Source organism: Mustela erminea, chromosome 7 (genome assembly GCF_009829155.1).
Source record: "Mustela erminea isolate mMusErm1 chromosome 7, mMusErm1.Pri, whole genome shotgun sequence".
Taxonomy (NCBI): domain Eukaryota; kingdom Metazoa; phylum Chordata; class Mammalia; order Carnivora; family Mustelidae; genus Mustela; species Mustela erminea.
In genome coordinates this window covers 59,122,887-59,149,897 of record NC_045620.1, presented here as the reverse complement: position 1 = coordinate 59,149,897, position 27,011 = coordinate 59,122,887, and the positions used below count along the sequence as shown (strand labels likewise).

General features: G+C 45.4%; 1 protein-coding gene across 5 annotated transcripts in view; it reads left to right on the top strand.

Moving 5' to 3' along the window:
- The window catches only part of IL1R1 (interleukin 1 receptor type 1), a 79,435-nt gene that overhangs the window by 36,839 nt on the left and 15,585 nt on the right, over positions 1–27,011 (top strand). For 2 of the 5 annotated variants that reach the window (XM_032351729.1, XM_032351728.1), the window contains 6 exons: positions 18,476–18,552; positions 20,102–20,193; positions 21,529–21,595; positions 24,353–24,587; positions 24,696–24,885; positions 25,696–25,864. In XM_032351729.1, coding sequence (XP_032207620.1) covers positions 21,535–21,595; positions 24,353–24,587; positions 24,696–24,885; positions 25,696–25,864 — 655 coding nt within the window. In that variant the 5' untranslated portion in view covers positions 18,476–18,552; positions 20,102–20,193; positions 21,529–21,534. Of the gene's footprint in view, positions 1–8,188; positions 8,463–18,475; positions 18,553–20,101; positions 20,194–21,528; positions 21,596–24,352; positions 24,588–24,695; positions 24,886–25,695; positions 25,865–27,011 lie in introns of those variants that run through there. The other 3 variants (XM_032351732.1, XM_032351727.1, XM_032351730.1) reach the window with 3 other exon arrangements.

Here is a 27,011-nt window from a genome sequence, read left to right as displayed (position 1 = left end):
GCATGATCAGGAATAAAAGAGAAGACAGGAATATAAATATCAGGGCTTAGGTAATATCAGTGCACTACACAATAAATATTAGAAAGATAATTATGCTAAGTGAAATAAGTCAATCAGAGAAAGATGATTATCATATGGTTTCACTCATATGTGGAATATAGGAAATAGCACAGAGGATCACAGGGGAAAAACTGAATGGGAAGAAATCAGAGAGGAAGATGAACCACTGGAGACTCTTGACTCTGGGAAACAAACTGAAGGTTGCTGGAGGGATGGGGTCACTGGGTGATGGGCATTAAGGAGGGCACATGATGTGATGAGCACTGGATGTTATTTGCAAATGATGAATCATTGAACACTACATCTGCAACTAATGATGTACTATATGTTGGCTAATGGAACTTAAATTTAAAAAAATAAATAAAAGGATAATGACAGAATATTAGGAATAAAGTTATGCTGAAAGCATTGACACTTACATGAACTGGATAATTTCTTTGAAAGACACTAACCACCAATCTCACTGAAGAAGAAACAGATGACTTGAATAGGCTCCTATCTGTTAAAGAAATTGATTCGTAGTTGAAAATCTTCCCAGAAAGAAAACTGCAGGCCCAAATAACTTCCCTGGCAAGTTCTGCCAAACACTTAAGGAAGAAATAATATCAATTCTGAGAGACTTTTCCAGAAAATTGAAGAGGAATAAACATTTCCTGACTCATGAGTTCTCCCCAACTTTTTGAGGTTAACATTACTTGGATATCAAAACCAGGTAAGATATTACAAGAAAAAATAATTATAGACCAACATTCTTCAGGAAGAAAGACATAAAAATTCTAAACAAAATACTAGTAAATCCATTCCAATGATATATAAAGATGCTAATACATCATGGCCAAGAAGGCTTTATCCCAGGAATGCCAAGTTGGCTTAGCAATGGAAAGTTGATAAATGTAATTTACTGTATTAACTAAAAAAGAATTTCTTGTAAAAATTGTTTAAAAATCATAAAAATTGTAAAAACTAAAAAAGGAAAACCATGAAATGATCTCAACAGATGCATAAAAAGCATTTGACAAAATCCGACTTCTATTCCTGATAAAAATTCTCAGAAAATTAGGATTGAAGTGTACCAGATAAAGGGCATCTAGGGAAGACCTACAGCTAACATCATAGACTGGAAGATTTCCCCTAAGATTAGGAACATGGCAAGAATGTCCACTTTCTTCACTTCTATTCAGTATGGTACTAAAGGATCTAGCTGGTGTAAAAAATCAAGAAAAGAAATAAAAACCACCCAGATTGGAAGAGAAGAAGTAATACTGTCTTTATGTGCAGACAACATGGTGATTTACTTAGAAAATCCTATGAAATCAATAAAAAGCTACTAGAATAAATGAGTTTTGTGGATCACAAGATCAATATGCAAAAACCAGTTGGATTTCCATATACTAATAATAAATAGTCAGGCATCAAAATTTAAAAGCCATACCCTTTACAATTGATAATATCATTGTCAATATTATTGACATCATTTTCATTTCAGTAATATGAAAAACCTTGAGATAAACTGGAAAGAACATGTACAAGATCAGCATATGAGAGGGTAGCAACAGGGGTGTGGTTCTGCCCTTGAACCTACCGTGTGCCTGCACAGTTCTTGTCTGTGGTTTCTGCTCCCTGCCCTGCCTGGCTTGGGTTTCTCTGCAGATGGCATTCGTCTTTCCCAGTTGCTGCCTTTCCCTGAGGCTTCTATGTACCTACTTCACTACTTCCATACATAGAGCGGGGAAGGTGGAGAAAGTGCTCAATACTTTCTAAGCATTGTGTTTTATTCTCGACTTCCTCTCCTTCTCCTGGGACAGCATAGGGAAAAACTCTCTTCCTAGGGCTTTTCTCTGCATTCAAAATCTTATGCACTTTCGTTCCTTAGGCTCTTAGGAAAGCCTGGGCTCTGGATGCCACCCACACTTCTCCTTGGGAACCTTCTCTGAGACTGTTTCTCTATGTCATTATTTTGATGTCCAGATTGGGAAACCATCAAGTTACTTGACAAGCACACAGTTAATATGTCAAAGCAATAGGGCAAAGCATGGTAAATGATCTTTTCCTTAGAGAATAACAAAAAGGAATGAACGTAGCGTGTAAGATTTTACAATGCTAACACAATTGTACTTTGAATCTTGGTCTCTCTCTTTCTTTCTCTTTTTAAACCAAAAAGTAATAAATATCCTGTTGCTGATTTTATGATCTTGTGACTGTGGACAATAGTGTTGTCTCTGCAAGAAATCATTTGTGGGTGCAATAAAAGCTTGGGGTGACACTTATCATAAAAAACTTCTCTGCATTCTCCTTTTACCTGGTCAGTTGACTGCTTCTGACATTCAGAGTTGTATACGAATATTCTGGGACAGGGGTTGGAGATATCCACCCCTTCCCCAATACATGGTTCCTCTCCTTGAAGATCTTGGGATATAGACATGAAAAAATTATGGACAAGGTATATTCATATACTGATGAATATAAAGTACTTACAAAAAATGAGCACATAAAATATAGAGAAAACATGTGATCTTGTATGATTTAGCTGAGCAATGAAAGGTAGACTGAATGATGACACAGTTGATCAGAAGGAAAGAGGAAGGTGTGAAGATTCTTTCTTGGGTATAGATTTAAAATGAGCAGATTGTTTATTTTGGATGAAAACTAGTGCCCCAGAAAAGGACCTCTAGTCCAGAGGCCCTGAATTGTCTAGACTGTAGAGTAGCAACATCCAATAGAACATTCTACAGTGATGGAAATGGTCTATGGCTGTGCTGTCCAATATGGTAGTCACTAGTGACGTGTGGCTATTGAGCTCCTGAAGTATAGCTAGGGCAACTGGAGGAACTGAATTCTTAATTTTAAATAATTTAAATAGCTTCATGTTTCTGGAGGTCCCACGTATTGGATAGCACAGATCTTCTGCATTTACTTTTCCTGAGTTGCTCTGTTTCTTGGAAAACCACTGAATAACAACACTAGAAACTAAATCATCTTGCAGTTAGCAATTGCTGAAAAGTACAAGGTTATAGCTACTTCTTTTACTCAAAATACCATATTTAAAGGTAAACCTGTTCGACTATCCCCAAACTCTCACTTTTCCTTTATTTGCCGGTGAGATAGTCATAATCACAATTTTCAGGAAGTCTAGTAACTGGGCAGTGGCCAGACGTGATACTGGAGGAGGGAGGCCAGGTGTCATTTTCATTCAAAGAGAACTTGCATGCTCTACTGACTCTGTATGCTACGGGACAGGTCAACAGAGAGTTGGCACACATTCCTGAGTAGGGTCATTGCTTTGCTTACCTAGTATTGTGTCACAAACTCAGTGACTTAAAACAACAATGTACTATTTTGTTTTTCATGGTTCTGGGATTGATGGGACTCAGCTGGGTGGTTCTCCTTTGGAGACTCTCCCATGGTGGGAGTTGGTTCTGGCTGTCATCTGGGGCTACAGCCTGGAGTGCCTCCATGTGATGATGTCCATGTGGTTTAGAATTTCTAATAGGATGGCAGTCCCAGGAGACTAACACCTCTTACCTGATAGCTTTGGGCACCAGGAGTGAGTGTTTCAAGAAACCTAAGAAGAAGCCGAAGGGTTTTTTGATGACCTGGTTCCTGAAGTCCCCAAAAGTCAGTTCCACCTCATTCTATTGGTTGATACTGGTTGAGTAAGGCAGCGAGCCCAGCCCATATTCAAGGGGAGGGAAATCAGACTTCACTTCCTGATTGGCAAAACAAAGAATTTGCAGCCATCTTCCATCTACTACAGTGATCATATTAAAAGGGAACCACTGAAAGAAAACAAATTGACAGTGATGTTTAGAAAGGATCAAAAAATTGAGAGGCCGCAACATGAATCTGGATTTTGGAAGGTGCTTGTGGAAAAGAGAAAACACAGAGATGAGTTACCAGAAACTTACAGAGAACCAAAGTGGGTGGGACCCTGTAGAAATACCAGGAAAAGCATTTAAGGCAGCCAGTACTTTCTTTATGTTTAAAAATGAGTCTTAAGCATGGAGGACATGGGGACTTAGAGTGGAGAAGGGAGTTGGGGGAAATTGGAAGGGGAGGTGAACCATGAGAGACTATGGACTCTGAAAAACAATCTGAGGGTTTTGAAGGGGCGGGGGGGTGGGAGGTTGGGGTACCAAGTAGTGGGTATTAGAGAGGGCACGGATTGCATGGAGCATTGGGTGTGGTGCAAAAATAATGAATACTGTTATGCTGAAAATAAAAAATAAATTTAAAAAAATGAGTCTTAAGGAAGGCAGGGTTTTTGTTTTGTGTCTCATATATGACTGAGGACAAAGGCTTTAACAGGCCCCTCTCAAATGATGTGGGAAGCTGGTCACAGCTACCTTTTGGATGGGGATGGGTGGTTTGGTTACTGGTGCTTTGACTTTTATGTGTTGAACCAATGTTTGAATCAAGACCTGGCATAAGAAAGAGGCCACCCTTCTGGTTCCATTAGGTGCAGCTGTTCTTAGAAGCCACCGAGTCTATGAGTCTCTGCAGCTTGCTGTGCTGTTTCCGTGTTGTGAGCGTGGAAAAAAACCAGGTGCGAGAAGCCTTTGGCGCACAGTTGCTTTCACTGAGTGACATTAAAGCTGCAATTAGGACAAGAAGTTGGTGTGACTGCCTGCCTGCCTTGTCCGTCTTTTCGTCCTCCTCTTATAAAGGAAGTTAAGAAACAGTTTACTGCCCAAGGCAATTTTATGATACTCTCCACTTTCTCCTCTGCTCCCATCTCAAGTTCACATGCTGCTTTCTGGCTGGTAAAGGTCTTGCAAAATCGGAGGAATTTGAACGGGAAGACGATAAGAGAAACCCACAGCTAACTGCTTGGAGGAAGGGACAGGACTGAGCCAATTAAAACGAGAAGGGGCAGTTGTGGGAGGTACTACAGACACAGATTGAAAAAGTGGTTCTTTGGAGGTCAGGAGGTGGAAAATTTGTGAAAGGAACACAAAATGAGGCTGTAGAAGGAAGTCCATGTAGGACAGTGGTTTTTAAATCTCTCTCAGGGAACACTGTGGTTCTGTGAGCAGTTACTGGCAGGTCTATAAATAACAAAAAAGAGGTGTAGCAAGAATCACAGAGGCCCTGTGTGCGAAGATGTAATTTTATTTTCCACAAACAGAAGTCAACTTAGCCCACGGATCTTCATTTCCATCTCTAGCATCAGAAAAAAAAAATAAAAATCTTGCCAATTCAGTCTCCACTGGTTCAAGGCTCCATCTCTTCTTTGCAGAATTCTTCCCTCTCCCAACCCCTTTTGTCCTTCTGGACAGTCACTGGGGTTCTTTGGGGGTGGTGGAGGTGAAGGGCATGGCCTATCACTGCTTGTCCTGCTGTCTGGGTAGGGTCTCTGTCCATAGGTCATTCTCTGGACTTAACGACCCCAGCTGGGATCACACTTGCCCCAGTGTCCCCAGCTGCCAAGGCTGCTCTCAGTGTTGCCCTTCTTACCCCTTAGCAGCTCCTTTGGAGGCTCTGGGGACTGAAACACCTGGGAGTGTTGCATCATCGTTTGTGAAACAGCCCGTCCTCAGGCCCAGGAAGCTCTATGGTCATAGCTGCCCCTTGGCACAGACCATTCTGGACATAGGGCTTTGCTATGATGGTCCTGATGGACTGTGATGTCCCTGACGGTGTCCAGGACTTTGTTTCTTGTGCACTATTAGATCTTCCTCTCAAAGAAGGGGATTTGAGCAGCTTGATGGGAGGGCATATGAAATATGATCTCTTTTTTTAAAAGTAGGATCCATGGTGGTCCAGCGCAGAGTCCGAAGCGGGGCTTGAACTCATGACCCTGAGATCAAAACTCAAGTTGAGATCAGGACTCGGACACTTAACCGACGGAGCCATCCAGGTGCCCCCAAATCCCCAGGGAGATGGTCTCTCAAGAAAGGTGGTCTGAGGGTGGCCAAGTCTTCCAAATAAGAGGAGTCTCAGAGGTGGGAAGGCAGTGAGAAAGACACACTTAAGATTGTGTCACAAGACTGGCTGTTATTTCTGTTTCTCAAACACAGTTGACATTGCCTTCGTGAAGGGCATGTCTCACACTGAAGGACACACTCTCATTCAGAGCATGTGCATGTGACTGAGACCAGAGTATACAGGCATGACAATCTCCGCCTCACAAGTCTTCAGCTCTGGTATGCAGCAGGACAGGTGGACACATGAGCTACCTAGGAAACAAAGGGAAGAGGGAGTCGGGGAAAGTGGTTAGCATGGCTGAGGGAGGGAGAAGGTGAATTCAAGGTGCCAGATAGGACAGTGGTTATAGGTGAGAAGGGGAGGGCTTCAAAACCCGTCCTCATATTAGAGGGGTGTTTGTCTTATCTGAGTCTAGGGGCCCTTGTGTCTAGCAGGATAGTTGGCCTAGGGGTGGGTGGGAAGCATCAGAATATGAAGAAAAAAACAAGGAAAAGTATAATTTTAATTTCTACATGACTTCACAGATCAATTTTACTCTCAACCTGTAAACTGTTTAAAAACCTTCACTGTATAAATGGTGAGATGTCTTTATTTCACCAACAATGCTAGTTGTTGGTGAACTATCACCATCACGGTGGGGCCTTGGGCTTAGAAGAACAGGTGTTCCCAACCCTGGCGGCCCGTTGGAATCACCTGGAAGGTGTGTGTGTGTGTGTGTGTGTGTGTGTGTGTGTGTGTGTGTTTAAGATTGCATTTATTTATTTGATACAGAGAGAGAGGTCACAAGTAGGCAGAGAGGCAGGCAGAGAGAGAGGGGGAAGCAGCTCCCTGCTGAGTAGAGAGCCCAATGCGGAGCTTGATCCCCGGACCTTGAGATCATGACCTGAGCCAAAGGCAGAGGTTTAACCCACTGAGCCACCCAGTCGCCCCCACCTGGGAGTTTCAGTAACACTGGCATTTGGGCCTCAGCCCCAGAGAGTTTCATGTGACTGATCTGGGAGTCAAGGGTCCAGATCTCTCTCTTGGTGATCCTAAGGTTTCAAAAACCACACTCTAAAAAGGAATCCTAAAGAGATGGGGCCATCTGATGAATTTTCACAATACCATGTTACTGGCCATAGAGTTGGGCCCGTTCCTTGGAGCAAGAGGAAGCAGATGCAAACACTGGAACCAGATAAAAAAAATTTTTTTTAAGAGAGATTATCATCATTCCAGACCACAAGGCAGCATTTGCACTGATGAATTATTGCTGCTGTTTTCTTTATCTGGGCCAGCGCCTGCCCAGCCTGGAAGGGATATAGGAAGGGAGGGTGTGAGTTCTGTTAGGAGGGAAGCCATCATCATCTACTCAATGTCTCCTCAGAGGAGGATGGCTCATTAGGGCCTCAAAACAAATCAGGGTCCAGTCACTTGCTGGAGGCACAGAGTGGAAAGGGAAGAGCTACTTCCAAGCCCCTGGCTGTTGGGCTTAGAGCCCAAGCCAACTACTCTGGTACTTCAGCCTCCTTCCCTCAGTGCACCAAGGTTCACACTTGGCCATTCATTGCATTCCTCTGAGTACCGATTCTCACGTGCAAAATGAGTGGATGGGAGTAAGTGGGTCTTAAGTTGAAAAGAATTACCTGGTCTGGCCAAGAATTCTGGTATCAAGACTGTACCACCTGTAAGCTCCTTTTTCACCTGGGCACATAAATAATAACAAATAGCAAGGGACTCCTGCGTTGTATTAACCTTGTGCGGGTGCTGGTTTACAGCAGTAATTAACGTCACCCATGATATGGGTGCTGATACGATCCCTTTTCACAGAAGAGACTGAAGTACCAAGAAGTTAGTGCGTAAGAAGCCAGGGTGAGGAGGGGGCCAGGCTTCAGGCTCCAGTGGCTGACCCACACTGTCTTGTCTCTGGCTGGAGAGCGTGGGACCTGAAAGCCCACTGGTGGGTCGGGAGCTCGATTCGTCCGACTCATGCCCAGGACCCAGTTGGGTGGTAGCCAGGTTACGATGTCCAGGTGAGTCGCTCCAAAAGTCACTTCTTGTGGGATGACCGTCACTGCCCCGCGTGGGGCGGGGGCCCCGGACCCGCGAGGATGCGGGGGCCAGGGCGGCGGCGTTCCTGGCTCCAAGGCTCCTTCGCGTAGGGCGCGGGGCACCCGGCCAGCAGGCTCCCTCCCCCGCCGGGCCCGCCCCGGCGTCTCCGCCCGCTCCCGTCCGTCCCCGCCCGCGGCGCCCGAGCTGGAGCCCGAGCCTTAGCGCTGCAGGAGCCGCGCCCCGCAGTTCCCGGGCGCGAGGGCGGTGCGGCTCCTGCTCGTGCCCGCGCCGGACCCGGGAGCCGACCCGGAGCGCGCGGCAGAGGCCGGGAGGGCGGGAGCGCGGTCGGCCGGCGCCCGGAGGAACCCCGGCATGTGACCGCCCCTCGCCCAGCTCCCGGGGCGCTCGCCCCCGCGCGCTGGGCTCGGGGCCGCCGGGGGCTCGCCCAGGTAGGAGGAATCTGCAGTGTGCCTGGCTAGCTGGCTGGCAGGGCAGGCGGGGGGTGGGGGTGGGGGGTACCCGCCGTGGCTTTGACACATTTCTCCTTTGCACCGACCGCGCAGAAAGCGTCCTTCCTCTGTCCCCCTTGCTTGTCACTTTGTTGTGGAAGAAGGTGATGGCGGAGTAATCTGGCGGGGTGTGTGTGTGTGTGTGTGTGTGTGTGTGTGTGTGTGTTTGTATTCCTGTGTGAAGCCTGAATAAGGGTAGTTCAAATGCCTTTGGTGTGTGGCGGGTGGGGGTGGGGGCTTGCGACGGTCCTGGAGGGTTGTTCCAGGGTGTGTGTGTGGGGGTGGGGTGGGGTGGGGTAGTTAAGTAAATTGCTTTTAGGCATTTGAATCTGGCCAAGTTCAGCTGCTTTGGGAGTGTCCCTCTCGGGGATTTAGGCTCAGATGGGTCAGTCTGGTCAACAAGATTGGGGAAGAAGGGTCTACACAGTTGGGGAGGGTAACTTGTGCCGCCCCCTACCTCCCCCAACCCCTTAGGGAAGGGCTGATGCTGGGTGTAGCTACTGACATGCAGAAGGCGTTTATTCACAGCAGGCAGGGCCAGTATTTCACAGTTTATAAGACCCTTTACATTTCTTTTTTATCCCCCCAGCAGTCTTGTGAGAGACATGATATTATCACTTTCCTTTCACAGCAGAGTGAAGCAGAGGCTTACATAGGGTGACACTAACTTGGGGGACTGGTGTCCAGAAGGAGAGTGAGCCCTTTGGACTCCAGACCTATGCCTTCTGCCTTCTGCCTTCTGGCGTGATGACTCCCATGACCTACCAGGTCTTTCTCCTCTGTGCTGTGGAGGGTGCTCAGATTCCTGCCAGGGGTAGCACTGGGCATCCCCAGTGATTCCCACTGGCACGAGACATTCCCCAGATGGGCATGTTCTGGGGGTTTTAGCTCCCCAGCCTAGAAACCAAGTAAGGGATGTCTCGGCCACGGATGCTGTGGAGAAAAGGTGAGCTGAGATCCATCCATCATTGGAAGGTGCTGGCTGGGTTACCCTGGCTTGTACCAGGCTTGTGGAAGGTGAATGTATCAAATGGAACTAACTCCATGACTACTGGTGAACTGAGGAGAGCCAGGGGATGCAGCTGGGGGCGGGGTTGGGGTGCTTGGGAACTTTGCAGCCTCTTTCCCACCCTGTTTACATGCAGCTGTGGGCACCTTTTCCTCTCTTGACTGCTTTTAATTTCTGATTTAATATTCTATGTTCACATCCTGTATTGTGTTTTGAGCTAGACAAAAACGAGGGGCCTTTGGGATGGGATTTGATGAGTGAAGGGATAGGGAACCCCTTATTTATTTTCAGTCTTATTCGGCTAGCTGCCACTGTACTGTGTGTGGAGCATGACTTACACCTGTCCACCCTTGGGTAGCCTCCATGTGGTTCCAGAAAGGATGTTTGACCTGAATTCTCCATGTGACTTTCACATGGCTGAATTAACCCCCCCTTTTTAAATACACTCTATGCTTTCTGTGTGGGATAATGTGGCAAGGCTTTCTTTATGGATTTTTTTTAAAATAATATCTTTTGAGTAATTCTTTTGCTGTTGGTGACACACTGTTCAATATTAGATCCACTAATTTATTTAACAAATGTTTACTGAATATCTCCTATTCTGGGTTGTATTCTAAGTACAGAGGATAGAGCAGTGAATAGGGGCGATGCAAATCCCTGCCCTCTAATGGCTATGAATCCTCTTGGTGAAGTCCCGGGACAACTGCAGTCTCTCTGCATAAGGAAGTTCTTTGAACTTTGCCTCTTTGAATGGCAAAGACGGGTGTGGGCACCCTGGCTGTTCACAGGCAGGACATCATTCAGTGTCTCCAGGGGAGAAGGCAGGAAGGTAACGGGTGCAGACATGGCGCCTGGGTTCCTGAGGATTGGCAGGGGTGCTGAGATATACTCTAGGGCCCAGTTGTGCACTTGGATGGGGGATGATGGAAAGCGTGTGCTTGGGATGCATGGGGGGGGCAGGGGAGATGGGCGTCCACCTGGAAACAGGTAGAGATGTCAACAGAACGTCTTATTGATCAGCTTCAAAGCTGGACAGTTGCAGTGAAATTACCATAGCACGGGGGCTATGGAGGTACAGAGCATCAGCTGCATATTGACCCACTGTGAACTTGCCAGCTGAAGGACAGCAGGCATTAGGAAGCACCGGGACTCACTGGCTGTGGTCCAGCTCCATGATGTTCCCCATTGCTGCTGTGCACAGGAATTGGGTTTTTGTTTTCCTTTCTTTGAGGTTTCGAGGTCATCACGCGGGCTTGCAGGATCTGTGTTGTCAGCAGCTTTGTTCCTCGCTCCCTCCACCCTTGTGCTGTGACCCCGGGAAGTGGGCTGCAGCTTCAGGGCCATGCTCAGCACTTGGGAGCACTTGGAGGAGCCCTGGCCCCAGACTGATCTCACCAAGCTCTGAAAGGGGCTAGGGTTTCTGAAGATCCCTGGTCACCTGCATGCCTCTGAACTGGGCGCTGTCTCCTCATCTCATACACGTGGCAGAGTAGCGGATTCTTTGTTTCTTTTTTCCATTCCTATCTGTTCCAGAAAGGATTTATAAGATGCCATGGGTTAAAAATCGGATGAAAGAAAACCAAGAGTGGAGATGAAGTAGGCCTGCAGTGAGTCTAGAAATGTAAACTTTCATGAAGTACAGATTTGCAGAGTTGCCAAATGTGGCTGCAAATACAGAGGGAAGCCTGTTCCTTACCCTTGCCTGAACCTTCGCAGTGCCTGAGGCGCTCTGATGAGAAATGGCAGGACTTGACCACAGAGCAAACAAACTAGCATGTCTGGGGGTGTGCCCAGACACCGGTGTTTTTAAAGCCCCCAGGTGGTTCTGACTTGTAGCCAGTGTGGACGACACTGATGTACTTTCCTGCCGGCTGTCGGAGAGGGAATACCTGGTGGGGCACAGCCATCTGTGTCTTCAAGATGTAAAGAAAGTGCTCAGAAATAAAAGAATTCCTGGGATGGAGAAAAGTGGGACCTTTCCCCTGCACATCCCCATTTAGGAGGAGCAATTTTAGGCTGTCTTTTGAAATGATTCTCCATTGTCAGTGCAGTTGGGTCACCGAGTTTCAGCTGGACTTAGGATGCTAGTAGGAGGTGGGGGAGGTGGCATGTGCACCCTGAGTTCTGCACATGCAGCTTCCCAAACCAGAGAACGTTAAGGACCCCAACAGATAGAGCCTATGACTCCTGACTGTGAGATCAATCAAGAGTTACATGCTGTCACTTTGATCAGTACCTCTCACCTAGTTCAGAATCCCTTACCCCCTTTAATGCAAATATTTACAGTTCTGAAACGATATAAGAAAACTTACCCATAATGGAATTTCCAACTAGTTAGTATAATAGCTAGATATAAAGAATCACTGTGTGGATGGGTGCTTGGGCAGAGCCAAACTAGAATTCAGTGAAGCCACTTAATGTATCATGGAGACTAGACTATAGGGTCACAGGGGATGGCTCCAAGTGTGGTCCGGAACAGAGGCATCCTGGTAGGGATCCAAGTACCCCTGAATGATGAGTGACTTTTGCTCAAGGTCTAAGGTCTATATGGTAGTCAAATCTAGTCTCCTCTCTGTTTTCACAGTAATCACATTCCTGGAAAATTCAGTATGTCTGAAACGTGTGCCAACAATGTATATTCTATGTAAGTGTAGGATAGAATTAGGCGCTGGGCTCTCCAAATGGTAAATGATGTGCGTGGCTTGGAGGTCATGTGGGACAAGAGAGTCTTTACTTTGCGGAACTGCCCTGCATTGTTCTGGAAGTGACTCTACTACTCCGTGCTTTGTTGTGATCACCCAAAGTGTCCCCTTCTCCATACTTTCAAAAGTGCTCCCTTAGCAGCCAAGGGTTTCCCCCTCATCACTTGGGAGTAAGTGATTAAAGCCCTAATGTCACTTTGCACCCTAACATAGCAGGGTGCAGATGGGGTGGAAGCCAGCCATCCAGACTGACTCATGTTGACAGTTATGGGGTCCTATTGGTGGTGATGAAATCAGGATGGTGGGGCCATGTGCTGTGAAATGTGGCTAGTAAGGGACACAAAGGAACTTTGGGGGAGGATAGAAATGGTCTGTATCTTGATGGAGTACTCCTGGGGTATGTAGTTGTTACAGTTAATGGAATTCTACACAGGTATACCATATTCCCGGGGTATACAGTTGCCACAGTTAATGGAATTCTACACGGGCATACTGTATTCCCGGGGTATACAGTTGTCATGGTTAATGGAATTCTGCGTGGGTATACTATATTCCTGGGGTATACAGTTGTCACAGTTAGTAGAATCTACACAGGTATACTGTATTCCCAGGGTATACAGTTGTCAAAGTTAATGGAATTCTACACTTAAGATTTACTATGTGTTTCACTGTATGCAGTGTTTTTTTTATCTTCGTTAAAAAAACCAAACAAACCAAGAGGAGTGAAGACATAGAAAAATTCATGTAGAGAATGTCTAGTCCCCCATGATTACCTGTAACACTCACTTTGAGAAACAGAAACTATTGTGGTGGCCTGGTGGGCAGTTCTTGGGGACAAGCCCTGGGAGGCAGGGTTCAGGTACGGAGCCCTTGGCAAGTGGAATGGGAGCTGCGCAGGAGGGCTAACAGGGTCAGGCAGATCACTTGAGAGGAGACAAGGGCTGGGAGAGCAGAGCCTTTCCCATTGCTGGGTCTGGTTGCTGTGGTCCAGGAGCACAGGTTCATTGTGGAGAAATGGACACTGTGTGAAAATTCAGTCCAGCCATCAAGAGGCTCTGGTCTGGCCATTCCTGTCCTTTGCCCTCTGTTGATGGTAATCCTGTCCCTCTGTGCCTTATTCTTCCCTTTTCTGTTAAAACCCATGTGAAACCACATCTGGTGGCTTCATGCCTTGTCATAGCTGAACAACTTGGACAGCCTAGCGACACCTAAAACCTCTGTGACTATTTTCCCTTTATCTCCATATCCCTGTGCATGATAGCCTTTGATGATTAAAAAACTTTTCTTGTCTCATTTGTGTGAGTAAATAAGCCAGATGAATCTGCTGTGAGCCAGCATTTGGATTTTCTGATAGGAAGATGGCCAAAATTTCAGTGTTTCTCAGACCTTCTGGGATGATGACTGTTTCTATTGCCTCCACCATGGGTGTGGTTTTGTCTACTCATAGTTCTGTAGAACTCTTTCTCTGGGGGAAAATCAGGGATAGCTATGCTGAACGAATGCATAATAGGGTTTTAGGATGTCATTGTATGGTGGGGTATGTGTCACTCTTCTCTGCATAACAGATATAGTTCTATTAAACTGTGGTGACTCCCAGACTCCTTTGTGTCCACATCCTTGGTCTCCTTCCTTTCTTGAGCGTGGAACCATCCTGGGGGGCCTCCTTGATGTTAGGGCGAGATTGCTCTGTCTGGCCTCATGCATATGAAGTTGTGTGGCCCTTATGGTTCCATTTCCCATGACTAGGACCAGGTAGAGTTGATTGTTGTCTATGCAGGACAGTGCCTCCCAGATTTTACCAGCAAAGGACTCCTCTTGAGAAAATGAAAAGTCTAGCTCTCTAAAGTAGCCCCCTCAAGGGCCATTTCTTTGATGACTCATACTTTAGCTCTGAGAGATTTTTCTTTCCATTTCGGCGTATAGCTGTGTTTTCTCTAATATAAAAATGACTCCGCCCAGAAAATCCTTGAGGCAAATCAGTATCCCAGGAACTTAGATTCAGAGTTCCCTGGCTGTCTACAGCTTCTTGGGGATTTGCAGGTTCTAGATTAAGAAACAGGGACTTGTGTAAGCCCAGAATTCTAAAGAATTTTCCACAATCACATGGTTCTGTGGCTTTATGAGTAAGTTCCTTTATACATCTTGTCTTGAAAACTGACATTTTTGGTCTTAACAAAACTGGAGACTGTGTAATTGTGTTTGAGTCCTTATAACAGGTGAAGATCATAATTATAGACTTGATTTTAATACCATGCCCCATTCCCCATATGTGTTCACGATGGTTCTCAGCAGAACATGGAGATTGTGACAATTTGTGAGCTGAAGAACCTGCTTTCCTCTTTGCTTCTTTCAGGGACTGTCCACAGGCCCTTCCCAGTTACAGTCAATTAGTCAGAGCCCAATTCTCTATTTTTCTGTTGTGTCAAATATACATATATACATATGTCGAATAATGCCTGGGATGCGAAGTCGTATTAAATGATGCTGTGTATGTATTTGTCAGGCACTCAGTGCGAAGACTGAGCTGGGAGGAGGTGGAAATGTGGAAAGTACCAGTACGATTTCTGTTTAAATTTCAGATGTAGGGCCCTTCAGGTCTCCAGAAGGAAGAAGGGGAGGAGGCTTTTGCTGGTGTCATCTCTCTCTTCTTGGGTTTCTACAGAGGTGTGGCTCCTGCAGAACCACCCTTAGAGCCAAGTAAGAGTGGTCCCATGCAGGCCCCATACTTTGGAGGGTCCTGTACTGCTTCTCAGCCAGCCTCGGGCCTCAGCATGGCCAGGAGTCTGTGGGGCTAAAAGAATGTGCCTCCTTGGAGCCTGTGCACACCAGCATGGCCATAATCCAGGCACCTGGGACCCGGAAGATTCCTTGTCCAAACAGCCTGGGCAGAGCACACACACAGGTCTCTCCCCCTGTGAACTCCGCAGCCACCATGCATCCCTGGTCTGCTGAGTGGCCTGGGCTGTACGGGTGGGGGGAGGGTAGATTGGGATGTGGGATGGCTATCACTATGCACTCTCAGGGCACCTCCTGATATGTGACGGAGCTGGGGGGCCATCTAGGGAGTCCGCCTGGGAGGCTGACGTGGACAGCAAGAGCACAAGCCGCGTGGGGGACTCGTCCGTGCAGGCTGCGCTGTGCCAGAACCTCATGCCCGCCACCCCCCTCCCAGAGGTGGACGCACAGGGGGCATGTGTCTTCATGAGGTCTGGGATGTGTCTGATGCGTGCCACCTCTGTCCTGTGCCTGGCTTCTGGCCTGGCAGGCAAGACACACAATGTGGGGGAATTCCTCAGGAAAAAGAAGGAAATTCCTCAAGGTTGTGGGAAAATTCTTCAGGAATAAGAAGACATTAATAGAGGAAGACACCCCTTCCCTCTGCACTGGAGCCCCTGGGTCTTGTGGAAGCCTCGTGGGTTCTGGCGTCTGTCCCTCCATCCCCCAGCTGTCACTTTTACTGCGTCTGTGCAGGGTATGGAGTTCCTCACAGACGGACAGGACGGCGCTAGGGGATGAGCGGATCTTCTGTTGGGGGCCTGCTCATCGTTAACCCTTACACCCCATCTCTGCTTCTGTAGTTGAGTGCCTGCTGGAGTCAGCTGTGCTCCGGTCTCATTTCCACTTTTCTCTCTAACAAACAAGAGGCTTCGCACATGCCCGCCGTGTGCCACAGAGCCATGGTGTGTACCAGTTTCCAGGTACATTATGATCACAAAGAGTGAGGGGAACTGTACTCCGGAAGTCCATGATGGATTGCTTTTTTGCATGATGGTCATAGAAAGCTCTGCTTCCTGTTTTCCTACCTGCATGGGAATGGACCAGGCTGCTGGGGGCGGTGGGGTGACCAGCCAGGGCCCCCTGTCATGCTGGGGCCCGGTCTGGTGTCAGTACCTCAGGGTGCCCCCCCCCGCCCCCACCCAGACCCCTGCACTCCTGCTGGAATCGGCTGTTGAGGGGATGGTAGGCAGGGTGGAGTTTCATGTGTAATACAGATGTCACTGCCTGTGTGTTAATTTATTGGGAGCATTAATCCTTCTCTCTCCCTTCATTCTTTTATGTGGAAAATTCCTCTGAATAATAAATAACACAATAGAATAGATCTGTGACTTTTTTATTGTCAGTACTTTCTAAAAATATATTTTGAATTTTATTTGTAATCCGATTTCAAAAATCACAGCAGAGTTTGCCCAGTTGCCTCTGGACAAGGGAGGTTGACTTAGCCAGTATCCCTTCTGGAGGGAATTGTGCCCAGTGTCTGGTCCTGCTCCTCCTGCTCTCCCTCAGCGTCCTCCCTGGCTTCCTGGCTCTGCAGCCTTTGTGTCACCCTGAGGTAGTAATCTTCCCTTTCCAGTGTGGTTCCCAGCCTCATAATGCTTCCCCTAGCATTTCTCTTCTCTGACTCACACTTAGTACCTGTTTTCCAACCTTTCTCCCCCTTGATTCGAGGACAGGTTTTCCTCCCTGTGTAGTCTAACGTGAAGATGTTGGGTAGATGAATCTTTCTCTCCCGTCCTCACTTCCTTCCTGAGCTCTTACCACAATACAAGAGGAGTAGGATGGGGCCCTCTTTTTTTTTTTTTTTTTTTTTTTTTTTTTTTTTAAGATTTTATTTATTCATTTGACACAGAGAGATCACAAGTAGGCAGAGAGGCAGGCAGAGAGAGAGAGGAGGAAGCAGGCTCCCCGCGGAGCAGAGAACCTGATGCGGGACCCGATCCCAGGACCCTGAGATCATGACCTGAGCTGAAGGCAGCGGCTTAACCCACTGAGCCACCCAGGCGCCCGGATGGGGCCCTCTTCACAGGAGTATGGGAGAGGGAGACTGTACCTTTCTCTCCTGTCCCAGGTAGGGAAGGGCAGCCATCAGGGGAGCCCTGGGTCCCAGAGCCAGAGGTCTGAGGCACCAGGTGCCCTGGGTCAGGTGGAACCTATGGGACTTGGTGTTCCTGGCTGTGGAGGAGGGGGGGTGTCTATTGGGGCCCCTGGGAGAAGCCTCACATCAGAATCGGTTCAGAGCTGGTGGGAAGTCATAGAAGAAGCAGGCGGAGTGGGAAGGTTAGAACCAAGTGACAGGCCTGGGGAGCCCTGTGGAGACACCACGGAGGGAGAAGGGCATATGGCAAGGAGCAGAAGCCATGAACCAATAGCAGAGGATGGGGAGAAGAAGAGACAGTAACTATAAGAGTTCTTTTAGAGACTTTCGGGTCAAAGAGGAAGAGGAAAAGGGAAGTGGTTTGGGGGGACTTGGGAAGTCCAGTCTGCTAGAGGTTTCCTGGACTTTCCAAATCCATTCATTCCTCTTGCCCATCCTTCTTCCTGTCCTCACCCTGTTCATTTCTCTGACACTTTCCCTACAGGCCCCCCCATGCTGTGCTCATTTCTGGGCCACACTGATGGAGGTGGGGAGGGCACTGTGCTTCGGACAGAGGATGGGAAGATCAGGGAGCCTTTGATTTTGTGTTTTATTTGATGTGGATAAGCCTCTGTGTCTTTGGCCCCTTAATGTGATGCTGTGTACCTTCCTGTAAACCTAACATGAATGGTCAGGTGCTGCTTAGTCCATTTAATCTAAGCGGAGTGTTTGGTGCTGCATTAGTCAGGCTGTTTTACGGATCGGACATGAAAAGGCCTTATGCTTCAGCCTGACCAGTGTTGCAAAGGCTTGAGGAAATCAATCAGACCTGAAGCAAATACTCCGAAGTATCCCAAGTAAACTGTAAAAACCAGGGAATGGATGGTGGAATGCCTATAGGGCACATCACAGTTCAGCTTTTCGGGAAGTTCTTTCAGATTCTGCCATTGGGAATGCAGGTGTATCGATAAGCTTGCTAGAAGGAAGCCTAAGGACGCACCGTGTGCCTCTTCTTAAAAAGGTCCTGTTCATGTTCTTCCTGGCATCTGGTTCATTCTCTGAGCTCTTTTCTCCCAGGGCATACAGTGGCGAGGTCCCACAGGTGGTGCCCCCCTTCTGCCTCCCTGGGCCAGCTAAGTGCCAGGTTTCGTGCAGTTATTCCAAGAGTGGTGGTGGTTGTCAACCTCTGGGTATTCCTCACCCCCTGCCCCTCAGTTTTCTGAAACCGTTGTCTCAGAGGACTGTGGAGCATGGTGCCCTTTAAATATGCTGACTCATTTTTGTCAGTTTGTTTTGGTTGGTTTGGACACTTCTCAAGGTCTGAGCAGCGGTCGGTACCTAGAAGCTCTCTCACTGCAGCTCACAGTGGTGTGCATGCTTCCTTCTCTAGGTAGAGTCGCCCCTCGAGGATGCTGACTCTGTGCTGAGAAGCAGGACCACTTCACACAAGGAAGAGCCGTCTCCAAGGTAACAGTCGCTTCCCTCTCAGCCAGCCCATGGGCCGTTTCCCATAGATGGCTGGAGTCTGCCGCCTCAGCTTCAGGTGATCCCGGCGTGTCTCTCAGGGTGCACAGAACGTTCTGTTTGTCTGCCCACATTCCTCTGGGACAACTCCGTATCTGATTTCTGAAGGGGTCTGTGGCCCCACCGAGGGCCACTGCTCACCCTCTTTCCAGGGTCACTTTCCGATCACTAAGGTTATGACCGGTGTGCTGATGGCTCCCAGCGTACGGTGTGCTGTCCAGTTCCAGCACATTCCGGGCCCTGTGTCCGTGTCACTCAGCTTTCAGTGGACACTCGGAGTCTCCGTTTCTGTTGGAGGCGACACTGCTAGCTAGCCCCAGCAGACCCAGGCCCAGTGGTGCTGTGAGAGACATCTTTTGGACCTCTCTTCGGACTGTCTTGTGCATGCTGGAACCTGTCCCTCTTACCGGGCCCAGCCCTCACTGGTCCCCACCTGAGTGAACCAGGGCTGGTGCATCCCAGACCCGCTTCGTCACCCCTCCTTTCGCAGGCCTCTGAGCAGTTCTCAGATCCACCCCCTTTCTGTCTGTCCTTCACTGTTGGCTGGCTCAGGCCACATCCGCTCTCATGTGGACACCCTCTCACAGCAGCCTGCTCTCTCCGCCTACCCTCTTGTCTCCGGTTTATATTCCACACAGGTGTCAAAGATCTCTGTGAAATCTGATTGTACACCACCCTGTAGCGTAACACTTTTAAGTGAGTCTCTTTTTTGCCACCTGCGACTTGCAGTCCCAACTCCAAGCTGGGCTCTGTGTTCTGGGCACTGGTCCCCAGCTTTGCTTCTTGGCTTCCCACCTTCCCACCTTGGCTTCCCACCTTTTATGCTCCAGAAGTAGATGTGCTCCCCACCACCTCCTGAGGTTCAGGTAACCCCTTCCAGGAGCCCTCCTCCAGGCTGAGTTAGGGCCCTGGGCGTTGCTCTCCCCAGAGATACCTCTGCATCATTGGATAACTCTGTGGCCCTGCCCGCTTTCCCCGCTGGCTGATGAGCTCCTTGAGCCAGACCCTGGTTGTTATTCCTGTGTGTTCCCAGGACCACGTGTAGCTGCAGGCGTGCAGTAGATAGCCAGCATACAGTTGCTAAATTTAGCAGTGACCGAATGAAGGGATGAATGGATAACTGGAAACACTTCACCAAAGCTTGTACTTGTCATCAGCACGGGGGTGGTTATGATAGCTTACATTTGAGGGTGACCATTTACCTGACGGTTCAGTGTCCCTCACACGTGACAACCATTTCACCTTCAGCAGGTGTCAACCACAAATACTGCTCATGTCATCCCTGTCTTGTCAAATGGGGAATGGAAGCATTGACCAGAGGATGGAGGGATGTGGGGGGGAAGGGGGTGTGTGGGACGCAACTGTGATCACCTGGGGCTTATGCCTAAATGGTGGCCATCTTGAAGAGTAACTTCTTGCTTTATTTTTTTATTTCATTCATTATTTTTATTATTATTATTATTTTTTTTTTTTTTTTGGTCTCTGGCTCTAGCACTCTGCCTTCAAATAGCACAACACAGATGCTGTTGAGAAACTTCCTCACTTGGCCAGCCTTTCAACTATTGGCAGTGCAAGTCTAGTCAGGTTTGGCATCATCCTTGAAATTTCTGTGTTGTGTGGGGGGCCTAGTGGGGTTTGTGGTAATTTTTTTTTTAAAGATTTTATTTATTTATTTGACAGACAGAGATCACAAGTAGGCAGAGAGGCAGGCAGAGAGAGGAGGAAGCAGGCTCCCTGCTGACAGAGAGCCCGATGTGGGGCTCAATCCCAGGACCCTGAGATCATGACCTGAGCTGTAGGCAGAGGCTTTAACCCACTGAGCCACCCAGGAGCCCCTGTGGTAATTTTTGTCAGGAGCATGGTTCATTTAGTCTCGGGTGCATCTTTACGTCCCTCACTTTCACCGTCCATCCTTGGACATATGAGTCTTAATCCCACCTCATGGCCCGGAGCTGACCACCTTGCCCTAAGATTCTGTTGAGAGGAAGGGGCTGCTCTCTCCCCTGGTTTTTCTCACAACAGTTCTGGGACAGGCAAAGCAAAACCTGGACCCAGGGGGTTTGGCTTCCGTGTTCCACTATCGGAGTGGGACTGGCTCAGTGATGATCTGACTGCCCCCTCACTGGTACATATGAGGGAACTGAGACCCACGGAGCCATTGTGTCTAACACCACACTGCCCTGCGGTGGCAGGCCATTAGCCTTGGACATGTATGAGTCAGCATTTTCCCACACTTAATTCAAATTACATCTTGAGATATAATCTGTATAAAACTCACCCCGGCACCTTCCGCTTCTTCTCCCATGCTTAGTAATCAAACAAGTCCGATCTTGCAATTGCATGAACTAACCACTGGCACTGTTCATTAAGTTTCCTGATATCATTACGTTGTTTCAGATAACTAACACCAGCAATTGATGGACCTGGAACCGGCCACTGGGAAATATTTTAACCCTTTATTTTCTGCCTCTTTATCATGGAGCCTTAAAACACACACTCACACAGTTACAGAAAGAGCTAATAAGCTGGGTTGCTAGACTTCTTACTTTAATAATCTAAATATAGTTTAGTAAATATAATACTAGTATATAATATAATATATAATTTATAATATATATAATATATAATATATATATAATATAGTAAATATAATAATGCAGTTAATCTAGGCAAATGTGGGGGAAGGCCAGTTTATGTGAGTAAAATGTCAGAATTACAGGATATTTAAGGAATGCAGTCCTCCTGCTGTGAGGTAGGTCCAGAAGCAGGATCACATTGAGGCAGGGAGACTAATAACCCATCATCATGACTTGAGGATGAGGGTGGAAGCAGGTGGGAGTTAGTTTATATGGTTTTAGAGATTTTTCTGGAATAATAACATTTTAATTCTTGTTTCACATCCATTCCTCTCTTTTTCAGGAGAATATGAAACTGTTACTCAGGCTTGTTTGTTTTACAGCTGTACTGATTTCTTCTCTGGAAGCTGGTAAGTTAAGCATTTCCTCATTTTCTTGTCTGCTGAGAAGCCCTATTATTTAGAATACATGAAGTATCTTCCCTGACAGAGTCAGTTTTTTCTCCTCACCTGTTTCTGTTGAATCCCAGAACAGAGAGCCTCCTGATCACAGAACTGTACTATACATTGCTTCACTTGTGATTTGGGAAATTGAGGCACAGTGAGGCTAAGAGCCTAAGCTCACATAGCTAGTGTCAGAGCAGCAGCTAAGCTCCAGGCCTCCAATGTCAAGGCCAGGCCTTCTCCAACTTTGTTGCCGATTGAGGAGTGTGATGGGAGATCCTGGCTTTCAGTCAGAAGAGGTGTTAAAAGCAGCCCTTAGCAACCCATAGCTGAGAACCATCCAGAGACATCTGGATGTCTCCATCCAGTGTCTTTGTTTTTGTTTTTAGCTTTTTTGTTTATTTATTTATTTTTTTTTTAGTCTGGCTTTTTTCTGTCAGCATAATTATTTTGAGATCTGTTCATATTGTATAAATGGATAGATATTATTTTATTACATGGTAGTTGTCTATTATATGGGTATATCCCCATTCATTTATCCAGTCACACATGATGGACATTTCAGCTATTTCTGGTTCTTGACTATTCAGAGTAAAGGTGCTGTGAAAGTTAGCACTCAGGTCTTTGAGTGGACATATATTTTCATTCCTCTTAGGTCAATATCTGAGAGGGGATGGCTGGGTCATATGGTAGGCTTATGTGGAACTTTTTAAGAACCTACTAAAGTGTCTTCCAAGCAGTTGTACCATTTTATGTGGTCACCAGAAGTAAATGAAATTTCCACATCTCACCAACACCTGATATTGTCCACCTTTTTGATTTTAAGGAGTAATAGTTGTTTGTAATTTTAATTTCCATTTCCTGCTAATGATAGTGAACTTCTTTTCATGTGCTTTTTTGCCATCCATATATCCTTTGTTTGGTTTATGCTAATAGCTTATCTTTTTTAAAATAACTGCTCTCAGGCTTATGGTATCCATCTTTAACTTACTGCTGTCTACTTTCAAGTGATACTATACTATTTCACATATACTGTAGAAAACTTAGAACAATACACACCCACTTGTCCCTTCTTGAGCTTTGTCAGATTGTTCCTATGTTTTATTTCTTTATATGTTATAAATCTCACAATACTTTTTAAATTTTTACTTTAAACATTCAATTATCTTTAAAGAGATTTAATAATGCTATGGCTTGAGGTTCACTAATCTTTTTTTCTGTAGTGTCAAATCTGCCATTAATCATATCCTATGTATTTTTTAAGTCAACTTTATAGTTTTCATCACTAGAAATTCAAGTTTTAAAAAAATATTTTTTTTATGTCTCAACATGTTTGATCTAATATCTTGATGAAGTGGAGCACAGTGGCAATAACTATTTTAATCTATTAATTCTGTGATTTGTATCATTTCTGGGTCAGTTTTGATTACTTTTGTCTTTTTTTTTTTTTTGAAAGATTTTATTTATATATTTGAGAGATAGAGAGAGAGAGAGAGAGAGAGCATGAGCACAAGTGAGGGGAGGGATGGAGAGAGAGGGAGAAGCAGACTCCTTGCTGAGAGCCTGATGCAGGGCTGGATCCCAGGGCCCTGAGATCATGACCTGAGCCAAAGGCAGACGCTTAACTGACTGAACCACCCGGGCGCCCTGATGATTTTATTCTCATCATTGATTGTATTGTCCCACTTCTTTGTACACCTCATAATTTTTGATTGAATGCTAGACACTATAGATTTTACCATTTTGGGTGCTGGGTGTTTTCGTATTACTAAAAATGTTCTTGAACCATTCTGCTACAGGGTTGTTACTTGGAAATAGTTGATCTTTTCAGGTTTTGCTTTTAAGCTGAATTAGTCAAGATCAGAAAAAGTCTTATCTTAGGCCTAATTTGCTCCATCTACAGGGTCAAAACCCTCTGGGTTCTCTACCTGATGTTCCATGAGCCATGAGGTTTTCCATTCCAGCTGCTGAGAACAGCAGTATGTGGTCCAGTGGATATTCACTCCAATCCTTTTGGCAATCTTCACTCTGACCTTGGGTAGTTCCTTATGTGCTTATACTAATTGGTACTCAGCTGAAACCTTGAGGGAGACTGTACAGATCTCCAAAACCCTCTCTCTGTCTATGTATCTATACATCTCCAATCCCTTTCCTGCTCTGTCCTCCAAACTCGTGGTTTACCTAGATTTCCAGCTCTGTCTTCTCCATTCAGACAGAACCCTGGTCTTGTTTGTGTTTCCTCCTTGCAATGTCATGACCTAGAATCTTTCTCTAGGCAGTAACTTGGGAAAATTATAGGGTTCACCTACTATGTTTTCCATCTTTCTGGCATTTCTGTCCTTTGTTCCTCGATGTTCAGTGTTTTGAATATTTCATATACTTGGTCCATTTTTTCAGTTGTTCAGGTGACAGGGCAAATCTAGTCCATTTTGTACTGAAGCAGATCTCTCTCCTGCTATATTAGCACCAGTCTTTAGATGAATAAAGAGGGGATAAGAGAGGTTAAATAACGTTCCCAAGGGCACACAGATAGTAAGTGGCATGACTGGATTTGAATATAAATCTTTCAGTCTTCCAAGATCATGCCTTTCGTTATAAAGCTGTTAAAACTCATATATAATATGAATTGATACATTTTATGATTGATGCATTTAAATGTCAATATTGCATGAAGAAATGGATGAATTCCTCACAGACATTGCTTTCTCTTTTTCCCTTTTCAAGATATATGTGAGGAACGGACAGAACGAGTAATTTTAGTTTCATCTGCATATGAAATTGATGTACGTTCCTGTTTTCTTAACCCAAATGAAAAGAAAGGCTCTATAATTTGGTATAAAAATGACAGCAAGACACCTATATCTATGGATGTAGGTGCCAGGATTCATCAGCACAAAGATGAACTTTGGTTTGTTCCTGCCATGGTGGAGGATTCGGGGTATTACTTTTGCACCGTGAGGTAAGAAAAGAATCGATATGTTGCAGACATGCGTTCTGTGTGCCTGCAATAGGTAAGGACAGAAACATTTTTAATTGTGCTGAATTCACCTATTTTGATTGATTTTAGGAATGCAACTTACTGCCTCAAAATTAAAACAACCATTAGGTTTGTACAGCATGAACCTAACTTGTGTTACAACACAGAAACTATCTTTACGCAGAGACTACCTGTTGCAGCAGATGGACAACTTGTGTGTCCCTATATGGACTTTTTTAAAGATGAAAATAATGAGTTACCAAAAATACAGTGGCAGAAGGTAATTTTATATTCAATATGGTATTTTACTTTTCCAGCAAACAGAAAAGTTTCCTGACCTAGACAATAGGGTGAATCTGCAGAGTACTTTTTCATTTGATGTATTGGTTGCTTTTGCATGGTGAAACTTAATAGGAATTTTTTTTTTTAATTGTTAGACTGCATACATTTAATGAAAGTCTTACTTTCTGTTAATTTTATTTGAAACTGGATTGGGTAGCATTCTACTTTGTGTTTTGGTAACTTTGATCTACCTAGTTTGTTGGAACTTACATGGGGAATTGTCTTGTTAGAGGTTAAGAAATACAAAATAATTAATATCAACACAGAAAGGAAGTATAGCATTACTAAGAAACTGTGGCATTAGCATTCTGCCCTCAAACATGTTTTCCTTGCAAAGTAAATTTGTCTTCACTTGTCTTCAAAGTGCAAGGCTCATAGGCATAAAGATTTAATATCCTGGAAATGTGATTGGGATTATTGCAAACAAAAAAATACTATATTAAAACTCGTACACAAGAAACATAGTCATATATATTCATATATGTGCTCAGCTTGTAGTCATGTGTTTGGTGTAAAACGGGTGTATGATGATTTATTATAAATTTTCCTGAAGTTTTCAATATATATATCTATGAATATATATGAATATGTACATATACATACACACACACACACACACACACACACACACACACACCCCATGCATAAAATATTTGCCAATATGGAAAAATGGAGTTTCTTTTGCTGGTGGTAGGTTGGGGAAAATCATTAATTGGTTTTAATACTTCCTTCCTCTCCATCTTTCTAGGATTGCAAACCTCTACTTCTTGATAATATATACTTTAGTGGAGTGAAAGATAGACTCGTTATAGCAAATGTGACTGCAGCACATAATGGGAAATATACTTGTGGAATATTCTACATGTACTTGGGAAAGCAATATCGTGTTACCCGGGTTATAGAACTGAAGACTATAGGTGAGTCATAGCTCTAATCCTAGGAGTTTGAATCTGGGAAGGCCCAGAAACCATGGTTCTAATGGTACCTTCATTGTTTAGGGAGAAACTAAACCGAAGAGAAGCTTGATAACTTGCCAAAGGTCACATGGCTTTAGCTTTTTTGTTGCTAATACTGTGTACACGTTTTGCATTCCTGCTTCAGATGCAGTGCTAATTAGACAGAGGGTAAGAGCTGTGTTTTCCAACTGAAGTAAGAGGCTTGTTCTTTGCCATGGCTGAAGATGGTTCTTCCAGAGAGCTCTGGGGTTCCTTGTGACTAGAGTATGATGGAGGGCAGTCCTGAGTGATTTTGCTTGGGGACTCTGAGTGTCTAGCAGTAAGGAACATCTACTTGATCTTGATGGGGTGGATGCTAATGGGCTTTGGAATGTGTTGCATTCCTAGAGTGTACTGTACCTCTTGTTAGTTTCTTGTTAGCTCAGTTACTTTCCCTCTCTAAGCCCGTTTCCTCCTCTGTAAGATGATACAACCTTCCAAAGTTGTTGGGAAGATTAGTGACCAAGTATGCTCATTCTGTGATCATGGGCCTGGTGCAAAACAAAGGAGAAATAAATAGACATTGATAATTATTCTTGTAAATATTCCTGAGGCTTTCAGTTTTCTGTTAACTGTGTTTCACCTTAAAAGTGATTTTACAAGAAAATGCACTCCTACAAATTACCTGGGAATGGGCAGAATGCTCAGCCTTTCTGTAAATAGATTTTGTAAACTTTCAGTAACAAGAGTTCCTCTAACCATGACTTTAAAAGTTAAAGGGACCTTATTATTGGTTATGCTGGGACAACCGGCATAGATGGGGACTGTCTCGGGTAAACCCTAAACACAATCACCCTACACAGAGCTAAGTTTTCTCAATTCTCTAATAACTTATATATTTCAAACATTAATTTTATTGTATCAAAATGAATTCCTTGCCTAGTTCCTATAAGCATTAGTGAATTATAATTTTCAACGCTCTTTACATTACAACCATCTTAGCAGCTGTGGGGTAGCTCTGGTTTGTCTTTCTTGATATACAGAAACCAGACCAGCAGAGAGAATTTTAGAGAGAACTAGGGAATTTTTTTAATAGGTCAAATATATTTTAAATACTCTGTCTTTTCTG